General features: G+C 40.5%; 1 protein-coding gene across 1 annotated transcript; it reads left to right on the top strand.

The window, feature by feature from the left end:
• The first annotated feature begins 3,884 nt into the window (after positions 1-3,884).
• On the top strand, positions 3,885-11,886 carry CBLL2 (Cbl proto-oncogene like 2). The gene is given in 5 exon segments (XM_027096161.1): positions 3,885-4,015; positions 11,353-11,431; positions 11,434-11,631; positions 11,634-11,681; positions 11,683-11,886. Coding segments are annotated over 5 exon segments (660 nt in total).
• The last annotated feature ends 372 nt before the right edge of the window (positions 11,887-12,258 follow it).

The raw sequence follows: 12,258 nt of genomic DNA, 5'->3' as shown, positions 1-12,258 counted from the left end.
TGACTGGTTGTTTAATTTTAGTAATTAGCTTTTTGGTTTTTACTTCTCTTGATGTAAATTACTTGCACATCAATGCCTTTTGCCCTTTAAGCTATTAAGATCTTGTTTTTTTCTTTTCAATTATATGAGATTTTTATTGCTTATTATTTTTAGTCATTAATTGAAACAGAAAAGTTCTATTTCTATGCTCTGATCATTGTTTTGTACTTTTGCAACTAGTATTCTTTTTTCAATGCTAGAAACTTTTAAAAAATTTTATTTAAAAAATTTTTTATTGGAGTATAGTTGATTTACAGTGTTGTGTTTCAGGCATACAGCAATAGTGTTCTTTTGTCAAGTAGTGGAGAAAGGGCAGAGTGCTCTACTTTACACGGTTTGCCTTGTTGGAATAAGCTTTAGACAAAGGAGTATAAAGATAGTTAATACAAATTTAGGAAGAATACTATGTTAAATGCATATCAGTTAACTGAACAAATATTTATTGAACCACTTGCTAGATATTATTCTAGGGCTTGGAATACAATGATGAATAAGAGCTCTAACTGCTAATTATTTAGTGATTTAAAAATTACTTAACAATTCATAAGGAAAAGTAGATATGTAAATAACAATTTCAGCAGTGTAGTATATCATAGAACAGAGTTGAATGCAGGGTTCTTTGGGCATAGGACTGGATAAAAACATTTCTAGAGCTAAGCAATGAAAGAATTACAATGTCCTCAGCTGTGAAATCTAAATAATAATAAATTAATAAGGCAGACAACTCAATAGGAAATTGGTCAGATGACTTGAACTTGTTCACAGAAGAGGATATCTGAATTGCCAACAAATATATGAAAAAGTGCTTAAACTTCACTACTCATTGAAACCATAATGTGACTCATTTGTATACCCCTCCCTGCAGAATGGCTAAAATAAAAATGGATTTAGACAAACAGAACTCTCATATAATGCTGATGAGATTATAAATCGGTATGGCCACTGTAGAAAACTGTTAGGCCAGAATCTTCTAAAGGTAAATATGCGTGTAACCGATGACCCAGCAATTCCACTTCTAGGTAGTAATAAGTTGCCATCTTAGTAGGTCGAAAATGGTTGAATATTGGCAATTTCATATTGTTCAACCTAATGTTTACCCAACAGAAATTCACACATATGTTAATCAGAAGACATTGTAGAAGATGTTCATAGAAGCGCCAATATTTGTAGTAGTTCAAAACTGGAAACTACTGAGATGCCCATCAACAGTAGAGTAGAGTAAATACTTGAATATTAGTCTACAATAACAGTGAAACTACAGCTACATACATATGTTTATCACAAGCATGATATTGAATGAAAGAAGCTGAATTTTATGATTCTATTTATATGAAACAAAAATATGTAAAACTAATCTGTGCTATTAGAAGTCAGGGGAATGGTTGCCCTTTCAGTGTTAGTGACTGGAAGGTCCCACAAGGGGGCTCTTGAGCTACTGGTAATATTAGGTTTCTTGATCTGGAAGCTATTTACGTTAACCATTTGTACACTTTTATATATGTATATTTCACTATAAAGTGTTTTAAATAACAGTAAAATAAATACAAGGAAGTCCATGTAAGTTCTGATTTTTTTCCCCATAACTACTTTGATGCTTTTTGAGGGAAATAATGAATATCAGATTCTTTCCAAAATCTTTTCTCTGCTCGTTTTTTGAGTTCTTGCTTTGCTGGTACTCTTGGGCAATCCTGCAGTTGTCATAGGAATATACATAAGAGACAAGACTGGGTGTGGGGGTCTCTTGGAAGAGATGAAGCTGGACCTGAGTTTTGTAGCATCCATTGGAGACAGCCAGGGGAGCTAACAGAGAGCAGAGAGTTCCAGGCAGAAAGGCCAGGCTTCTGGAAAACAAGATGAGGGGGAAAAAACCTGTTGGGAGGGGCTGGAAATGGCTTATTAGAGCTGGAGCTTGAAGAGTGGCTGAGGAGGGGTTGGTGTTAGGCAAGATAGTTTGGCAGAGGCCAGATGGAGAAAGGCCTTGAAGGACTATGCTGCTGAGTCTGGACTTGATCCTGTAGGCGTCTGGGAGCCACTGAACAATTTAAATCAAACCATTGACACAAATAGATTTCTGGTTAATGAAGAGTAAGCTGGTGATGGTGTGGAGAACACTCGGAGAGGGATAAGACTGAAGCCTGGGGGACCAGTTACGAGGCCACTGCAGTAATCGAAGGGAGATATGACATGCTGGTGGCATGGGATGGAGACGTAGGGATAGATATGAGAGCTCTTGAGACAGAATTGTTCTGACGGGACTTGGTAAATTGATGGGTTTGGAGTTGATATGTAGGCGTGGTGCTACATACATAAAAAGGTAAAACCTTTCATTCAGTAAATGGTGAAACACATACAGCCTTCCTCCTGTCTTTTTTCCCCCTTTAACACCTTCCTACAGTTACATAGGTCAAAGGATGTTGCCGTGACAAGGAAGAGAAAGCTTACCAGCTACTTACCATTGCTTCTTAGAATGAAGGCTCAATGAAACATTTCGTATTTTTTCAGTGGAGGATCAGGTAGGTCATCTTGTGCACTAGCACACAAACTTCTTGATTTTGCCAAATAAGCCAGTCGAAAGGGAAATGGTAATTTATCTGAGAAGCCCTGTGTTAATGCCCTTCTGGAAATAGAAAAGAAGCGGTACCTATATATATTGTCATATACTATTGTAAACAAAAAACAATTTGTGCATGTGTTTATATGATTATATAGGTACAAAAATATGTATACACATATGAATAAACGTACACATGTATATATACACACAAACATATATACACACTAGGAACTTATACAACTATGTAATACCCTTGAGATATTAGATACAGAGATTATCTAGGTATATAAAGAATAACAAAGTTTTATTTAATTTTCTCTGTCTTTTTAAGCATAATATTTGGGTGGGAGAGGATCTGGAGGCTATTTTCCTTACTTTAATTACCTCATTGCAATTCCTTCCTTTCAATTTTGGTTTTTATAAACGGGAACACTGTATTAATCCATTCTAATTAAAAACCAGTCATGCAACCCTTCGGTTAAAGAAACAATTTTTAGTCTGCCTTTGATATCATTTCGTCAGAAATTGCCTGTATGGCTTTTGGAATCATCACCACTACAGTGCTCTGGTGACCACTGGGACAACAGCTTTACTTGCTGATTTTATTCTAAAAATATCAGGAATTGGCCAAGTGCTTTTCCTCTGGAGAAAGGTTCAGAGCTCTTCCAAGGGTGCCTGACAGAGTGCAGAAATTTCTATTCCTGCAGTAAAGGAAGAGGGAGAGTTATGGAAGGGGTGGCAAGAAAAGCCCCAAGTTCACCTTCTGCTTGTCCACATAACACCTCTTCACCTTCCGGCTGCCAGAGGAGCTATGCTATTCTTAGCCATCTCCTGCAAAGGTAATTACACAAAACCCCTCTGAAACCCATTTCTGTATTTGTCCAAGAAATGTTTTTATCTTCTGTAAATCCCCTGCGCTGTAACTAAGCCCTTGGTCTGCCCTTGGCTGGATGGGAGGACAGCCAGGCTTCCTTTCTCCAACAGAGAGAGCCCTTTCTGTACCTGAAGACAATTAGCTCATCATCAGGCCAACCTCCTTCCCCTTCTCCAGACTGAAAATGTTCATCTTTAGCTTTTTCTTGTCTTTCTCCTTCTTGTTATTTCTTCGATCCCTTTCCTTTTCACTATTGCCAAGCACTTTTCAGAACTGGACCTCCTGCTATGCAAAAAGCCCAGTTGACCTTGCTCTCCAATCGATGGGGAAAAGGTAGAGTTAAACAGAGTCCGGGGGAGCAACAGAGAAAGTCAAGGCAGGTGCCTCTTACCCGCAGCTGTGGAGTACAATTGAGTCATGGATCAGAAAACCCAGATGTCAGTACAAAATCAAGGCCCCCAATCCGAGGTAGCATCCTCAAAAAACAAAGCCAAGTCCAAAGGTATTGCTGATCCAAAAACCCAGGGAAAATCCAGCAGGATTGCTCAGTGAGGGGAGCAGCCTGGACGTGGGCTGGGGTAGTGAGTGGGTAGCTGCAGCCTTAAAATTCAAGTCTTAACTGTCATGGGGTGGGGAGGGGAGGATATCTCCCAAACGATTGAAGAATTGATCAGTAGTGAGTTCAGGATACTGTTCTGATTACCTTTTCAGACCAAGACAAAATTCCTCCATGTCACTAAACATAGGCCTCAGACCCTCTGGTGGACCAGGGCCAAACTTACGAGGATGTTGACGAAGCAGATGTGGTCCATGCCAAATGGTTCCTTCCTAATTGGATCATGCGATAGTCTTTTGGGCTTGAAAACTTGGAGTCATTTCCCTTTGCCTCCTCTCCATTGCCAGTTAGTCCCATTAAGTTAGTCGCCAAACTCTGGCCTTTCGGCGTCTCCCACATACTTGTTTCTTTTGGTCTCTATTTCCCACTCAGACCTGAACAACCTCAGTCCTGAACTGTGAATTGCTTCCTCATAGGACTGTCTGACTCCTGTCCCAGTTTGCCAACCTACACTATGCTCTGTTCCCTTTCTTTTATATCTTTATTTGATGATTTTGAATTGCCTCGAGGGATAAGTTTATACTCCTCAGTATTCCATCCAGACCCTTCAACATTTGGTCCTAAACGCCCTTTCCCAACTGTATCTCCCATCTCTTCCGTATGTGAGCCCTCGATTGAGTCAAGCATATTGCCCTTGAACACATCTGCTTTCCACATCTGTCTTTGTCCATGTGGTTCCCTAGTCACTGTCTTCTATGCCCATTTAAATTCTATCTTTAAGGATGCAGATCTAGTCTTAGTTCATCCAAGATCATCTTGGCCAGAAGTTCTCTACGTCCCCAGAATTCTTATAGCACTTCGTGTCCATTTCCCTCATCCAACCCTGTATGGTACCAGGCTGTTAGCTGGCCTTTCATATGTGTGTATTGACTTCCCTGTCTAGAGTTTTAAATACTTTGATGGCAAAAGTGGGCTTTTAGTGGTAAGGATATCACTCTAAACAGCTTAGCATTGTCCTGAAGGTTGGGATTTTGCTGTGGATTCAGTGTAGTTATAGTGCTACAATGCAGTGATTCTCAGTATTTTTCAAAGGCGAGGATCACTTTGTTCCCTTTTCATTGTCAAAAAATTTTTTATCTCCCACATTGATGTCCTGATTCATTGAAATTTTTAAAAAAACAATGATCAAAGCTTTTGTGCATTTGGTGATGCTTTACCATGGAATTTTGGGTATAGTAACACCCACATGTATTTGAAAATAAGTAGTGTGGTATTTGTAAGATGTTTTTATTTATTTGGTCTATAGATGATTCTTAGTGAAAAGGTGGTTTTGCTGACCCTAACAGTAAGATCGGCTCCCCTGTGCCCTGCTGCCCCATTATTTGGTTACGTCATCATTATTATCTCACAGGGCTGTTGTGAGGATTAGACGAGATACCATATATTAGGTGCATGGCACAATGCTTGGAGTTTAAGTGATCCTGATCATTCTTTCCCTTCTCCTTGTCACCGTCAGTTAATTTTGAAGGTGAGGAAGTTCTGGGACCTTCTGGGCAATTTGATTTGGATGGGACTGAGTTTGGGGGAGTGAATGTGGGGAAGGCAGTGTCTCTCAGAGGAAAGGTGAAAGAGCATTAAAGATCACCTAGAGAAGCAGTTCTTAAACATTTTACTCTCAGGACTCCCTTCCCCTCTTAAATATTATTGAGGACCTCAAAGAGCCTTTGTTTATGTGGAATATCGAGAAACTTAAAATATTTATTATTTTATTTAAAAATAATAATAAGCCATTACACACTAATATAAATTATACATTCTTATGAAAAATATATTTTCCAAAAGAAAAAAAAGTCACTGAGAAGAGTGGCATTGTTTTAAATTTTTACAAATCTCTTTAATATCTAGTTTAATAGAAGGCAGCTGTATTCTTACATCTGCTTCTGAGTTCAATTTTTGTGATATTTGGTTTTGGTGAAATTAAAGAAGAAAATCTAGGTTCATACAGATGTATTGTTGGAAAAGGGAGGAGTATTAGAATAGCCTTTCAGATAATTGTGAATATTCTTTGAAATGAAACCAAACTCAACAAATGGTAGTTTCTTTTCTTTTTATAAATTTATTTATTTATCTTGGTTGCATTGGGTCTTCGTTGCTGTGCGCGGGCTTTCTCTAGTTGTGGCGAGCGGGGGCTACTCTTCATTGTGGTGTGCGGGCTTCTCATTGCGGTGGCTTCTCTTGTTGTGGAACACAGGCTCTAGGTGTGCGGGCTTCAGTAGTTGTAGCTTGCAGGCTCTAGAGCGCAGACTCAGTAGTTGTGGCTCTCAGTAGTAGTTGCTCTGCGGCATATGGGATCTTCCTGGACCAGGGCTCGAACCCGTGTCCCCTGCATTGGCAGGAGGATTCTTAACTACTGTGCCACCAGGGAAGTCCCTACAAATGGTAGTTTCTTAAAGGTTAGTTGCAATATGGAATCTGAAACAGCCATGAAGTTTTCATACTCTGTTACACTAACATCTACTCCTGTCTTGATTTTAAATGGGTCTTTTAATTATGTATGATTTTGTAACATCAACCATTGGTCATTTGGAAAATATTGGTTCACTGAGTTATGCAGAACTTCCAAGTGTTGACACATTTCATTATACAGTTTCAAAAAATTACATTCATTATTAATTACCACTGATCTCATCAGATAAGTCTTTAGTACTGGGAAGCTGCCAGGATCGTGGCAGATACAAGATTTTCAAAATTCTAATTTTCATTCAAAAGCTTGAATTTTATAATTGGCAACAAATACTGTCAGTTGTTTTTCTTGAATTGACAGGCTAAGTCTGTTCAGTTTTGAGAAAATGTCCGCCACATACCCAAGTTTGAATAGTCATAGTTTGTCACTTGTTCTTTCACATGAAAATAATGTTCCACACAAAAAAGCCGATAGTTTACCTTCCAACTCAGATGATGACATAAATCTTTTCCTTGAGATAGCCACTGTACTTTGGTATGCCCCCAAAGTACTTCGGTGTACTTTCTTTCCATTTTGTCACACAAAATGTGAAAAAGATGTGTACTCAAGGGTTGAGATTTAATAAAGTTAATATTTTTTAGAGCTTCATCACATACATTCTTAAGTGAAACTAGCATTTTCTCTTTACTGTGTGGCAGTAAAAAATACAGTGACTACTAGGATAGTTTGATACCACTGCCTTGTTTCGTGCTAAGAAGCCAGCAGTTTTATCCCCCATTGCTTTTGCATCATCATGACAAATGTCAAACAGTGGAAAAGCAAATAACATCTTAGTATTATTATGGAAATAGTTTTGACCTCCAGGACCCTCAGAAAGGGCCTTGGGAATCCCTAGGGGTCTGTGGACCACATTTTGAGAAACACTGCTCTAAACTTTTGCAAATGGCTGGCCCTCCCAGGGTGTAAAATATAGCTACCGGCACACATGGGAAAAGAGCTGAAGTCTTTTTCACACAGGGCAGTTTGCCTTACTTTTTGGAACCTGAGATGGACTTTTTATTTCTTTGCAGAACTGAAGGCATCTGGCTTGGGAACATGATCATTCTCCACTCACCTTTAAACTGCCTCAGCTCTTACTAAGTCTCTGGCAGTGATATGTTGATTATGTGAATTTAAAGCCCACAGGAGCCAGAGGAATGACAGATCAGATTCCCTTAAAGGAGAAATGAAATCCAGGAGCCCCTGCTGACCTTTGGTGTCATTCTGGTAGAATGACTGCTTCTGGGCCAGATGGCATGTGGCTTAAGCGGAGATGTCTCAACCTGTTTCCTAGCATTAATTGTGCACGTTGATACTTCTTCATTGTGCAGTCCATAATTCTTCATTGTCACCCTCATTTAGATTTTTTTGAGGTAGCCGAATTCTAACAAGACTCCATGAATCCAAGCAATTTCAAAAGGTCCAATTTCTCTTAAATCTCCAAACTCAAACCTTTTTATATCCAATCATTGTTACAGGCAGACAGACACTGAATCTCTCTTTTGTCAATCGAATTTAAGTCTAGCAACTTTTAAGAGCAGTGAGATTGAAGGACAGAGTCTCTATGCCCTGAAGGAGGTGGCTGAATGGAAGCCCATTTAACTTTTTGTTTAAGGGCACTAAATAAGGATCAATTTGTAAAGGCAGCTTTTCTAGTGTGGCAAAGTTAGCTTCTCATATCTGATGTGGATAAATGGAGGGTCAATACCCTTTATCTTATCAACAATTTCACCAAAAAATATTTATTAAGGGCATTCAGGTCAGGCTTCTCAGCTATAAACAAGCAAATACTCCAAGCAGAGCTGTCGGAACCCACTTCTGAGGGTTGTTGCTCATTAGGTCAACTTCAAATTATTTTAGAAATAAATTCTAAGCTCAGCTTTTGAGTCCTGTTAACTTCTAGACAACCTCCACCCAGGAGCTGCTTTCGTTCATCACTTTGAAGTTGACCTAATGAGCAACAAAAGTAAATTTAGCCAACTAGGAAAGAGAGCTGGCTTTTTTTCACCCAGGGTTATGTGTAAGGACAGCATTCTGTCATATGAGAATGTCACAGTTTAGACAGAAGAACACTAGTTCCAGGGAAGAAGGGAAAATAAGATTTGGATATTTTATTTGACAGACTTTTACCCCTTTATATTTATTGTTTTTGAATTATATGCATACCACTAACCCACACCCCGACACACAACCTTCTTAAAGAGCCTGCAAACAAGTCATTGTAATTGTAAAACAGGAACATTTGCATATGCCTTCATGCTCTAAATTTTAGGTTTTACTTAGAATTTTGGTTTATTGCTTACAATAGGGGCAGAACATCCATGGCTTAGTAAATAAGAACCACTTTGACTTATTAAAATGTACTGCTTTTTTTAAAAGCCAACAAAATTTCAAATTACCTAAAATTTAAATCAACATGTAATGGGAGGCTTAGTTTGAGAGAATAAAGCGTGTTGTCTTTAGAGTTTAGGCAGGTTAGGAGACTCCAGGAGATGGGCCCATAAGAAATTTATTTGCATGAGGAATGAAGTTGCCTCCTGGGAGTGAATGAATCCTAAGAGAAGACAGCATTGCTGGAATACTGAAACATTTCCAGAACTAGGGGAGAGTGTCAGAGGTGAGTGGCATTGTATATTCAAATTTAAACTAGCTACCATGAGCTAGCACTGCCTCTGTCCTTACTAGGGGAGTAATAATTAAGAGCAAGTAAAAACTAACAGCAATTTCAGGAAAATCTCTTTAACACATTGGCAAGTGTTAATCTGAAGTGCTTTGTAGCCCATGTAATAGAGAGAAAGAAAAGAGGGCAAGGAAGTCCATTTATCTTCTTAGACTACACAGCACCTTCAATGTTTCCTTGTTTCCTTGCTGGCGCAGCACTAACTTTGGGCATTAGTGAGCACTGGTACCTTTGGTGGGTATCTGGGCATTGTTGTATTTTCACCATTGGTGTAGCCAAGAAGCAACACCCCAACAAGCCAGGGAAAAGGAAACCAACATAGTTCCCTGTCACCATGTAAAACGATAATTGAACTGGGGATAGTTTTCTGTTATGTTAAAAACTTCTGGGAATAAGCAAACTTACCTACTTGTTGCAGGAAGTACTTTTTCCTGAAAGATAACATTGTGAGCCAACCAAAAGAGTTTACTTTTTTTGTGAGCCAACCAAAAGAGTTTCTTTTTATGGCTGTGGATGGACCTAGAGTCTGTCATACAGAGTGAAGTAAGTCAGAAAGAGAAAAACAAATACCGTATGCTAACGCATATATATGGAATCTAAGGGAAAAAAAAAGGCCATGAAGAACCTAGGGGTAAGATGGGAATAAAGACACAGACCTACTAGAGCATGGACTTGAGGATATGGGGAGGGGGAAGGGTAAGCTGGGACAAAGTGAGAGTGTGGCATGGACATATATACACTACCAAACGTAAAATAGATAGCTAGTGGGAAGCAGCTGCATAGCACAGGGAGAGCAGCTCGGTGCTTTGTGACTACCTAGAGGAGTGGGATAGGGAGGGTGGGAGGGAGGGAGATGCAAGAGGGAAGAGATATGGGAACATATGTATATGTATAACAGATTCACTTTCTTATAAAGCAGAAACTAACACACCATTGTAAAGCAATTATACTCCAATAAAGATGTTAAAAAAAGAGTTTACTTAACAAGAATAACATATTCCCCATTAATACTCATGTCAATATTCTCAATTCCCTGTGCCTGCCAGTCTTTAGGTGTCATGTTATAAAATCTGCGTAATTCTCCTTGCAAGACCTGCCCTAAAATCACCCAGCCCAGCCCCTAATATCCTGCCATCCCTCTTCTGAGACACTATTTAGACTCTGTTAAGGTAGTATTCTCCTATGTTGCAGTAAGTCTAAAAAGCTTTGATCAGTGTTTCTTGTTTAGTGTTTTCTGGGGAGACTTGACGGTCAACATAGCCAAAAGGGTGAATGTGTACACATTCGGGAGAGACCTCCCCCCGCCGTCAGGTGCAGAGGAGCCACAATTATGGGTGGGGTGGAGCCAAGTAAATACCGTTTGTTGCTATTTTTCTGGTCCAGTTTCTACTTGCGGGAAGGTGAGACCTGGGGAAATTTGGCTTAAATACCCAAAATCATTCTCTAAGCATGAACAGCAAATGTCTAGCACTGTCAGATTACCATGTTCACTACTTTTTACATGATTTTTCCTTGATAGATACATACAGTGCTCCCTTCCTCCAAAGTTGATTTTACATTCATTATATCATGACGAAATCTTAGAGGTGTGTGTATGCCTGACTACATACATATATGTACACACACACACACACACACACGCACGCACCTGAGCAATTTAAGGCAGGTTACAAAAATGCAGTGGGATAAAAATAAAGCTGCCCCAGAAGGCAGCGCTCTAATAAGCTGGGAACGTATTCTTTTGGCGGCTGCTGCGCTCCCCTTCCCCATTCCCATCAGTCTCTTTTTCCACAGTTAAAGGCCACTTTCATGGCACATAAAGAGCAGCCTTAGCAACCTCAACAGTGAAGCTCTTTCCCCCTTGTCCAAACTATGTCTGACTCCCTCGCCCGAGTAGTGAGGTCGGGTAGGGAAAAGGAGAAGAAACCCCTCGGAAGTCAAAGCTACAGAGACGGGGTTGGGATCTGATCTAATCTGACCTAACTCTCGCCTCCTGGGCTCGGGGAATCTCGGGCAAGCTCGGGCAAGCTCGGGCAAGCTCGTGCCGCGCATGCGGACTCTGATTTCCGCGCCCGGGTTCCTTCCTAGCCGAATAGCCAAACACGAATCCTGCTGACGCTGACTGTGGGCCACCACGCGCTCGGAGCTCTGGATCATCCGGTGGCCTTGAGGTTCGAAGACGAATTCCTTTAAAGCTCATTTCTAAGCAGGTGAGTAAAAGCAATCTGTGTCTCATATTCCAAGGACTATGAATGGGTCGCCTGCTGGTGGAAAAGAATTTGAACGTAATGGAGGAGGGCGGTATGACTGTAAAGGGGGTGAGCTATTGGGAAGAAAGAAAACATTTCCTAAATGCGTTTGGGAGGACTTTAAGATAAACATCATAGGTGAAAAGTTTGATTTACCAGTTCATTTCTGTGACAAATTTGTGATTTGCCTTTTAAAATCTATGGGCGTATAATTCCGTGCAAGTATGCTTTTTTGCTATGACTGTGCTAATTTATATGAAAGAAAAGGAGGTAAGATATGACCAGGCTGTAGTATTCCTGTGCTGCGAATTGTGGAGCATACACGAGGTTCTGTCTTCATGTGTAGCGCTGGCCAAGAGTGCAGGAAAACTTATTTGTCTCAAAGAGAGTTAGAAGCTCGTATCAACTACCACCATAAGAGAGCTAAATAACTTGTTAACTGTGCTCCGCTTAAAAAAGTTCACCCTCGGGCTTCCCTGGTGGCGCAGTGGTTGAGAGTCCCGCCTGCCGATTCAGGGGGCGCGGGTTCGTGCCCCGGTCCGGGAGGATCCCGCGTGCTGCGGGGCGGCTGGGCCTGTGAGCCATGGCTGCTGAGCCTGCGCGTCTGGCGCCTGTGCTCCGCGGCGGGAGAGGCCGCGGCAGTGAGAGGCCCGCGTACCACAAAAAAAAAAAAAAAAAAAAAAAAGTTCACCCTCGTATTGCTTCACCAACAACTGAAATCCCTGAAATGCTGCTAGACCAGGACCATATGAGCCATATTCCACCAGAGTTGCGCAGCATTATGTCACCATCTCCTGTGCAGT

Source organism: Aethalodelphis obliquidens, unplaced genomic scaffold (assembly GCF_003676395.1).
Source record: "Aethalodelphis obliquidens isolate GAN/ISIS:26980383/991018 unplaced genomic scaffold, ASM367639v1 scaffold99, whole genome shotgun sequence".
Taxonomy (NCBI): domain Eukaryota; kingdom Metazoa; phylum Chordata; class Mammalia; order Artiodactyla; family Delphinidae; genus Aethalodelphis; species Aethalodelphis obliquidens.
Note: the sequence above shows the minus strand (reverse complement) of the source record. Positions and strands in the feature narration are given on the sequence as shown.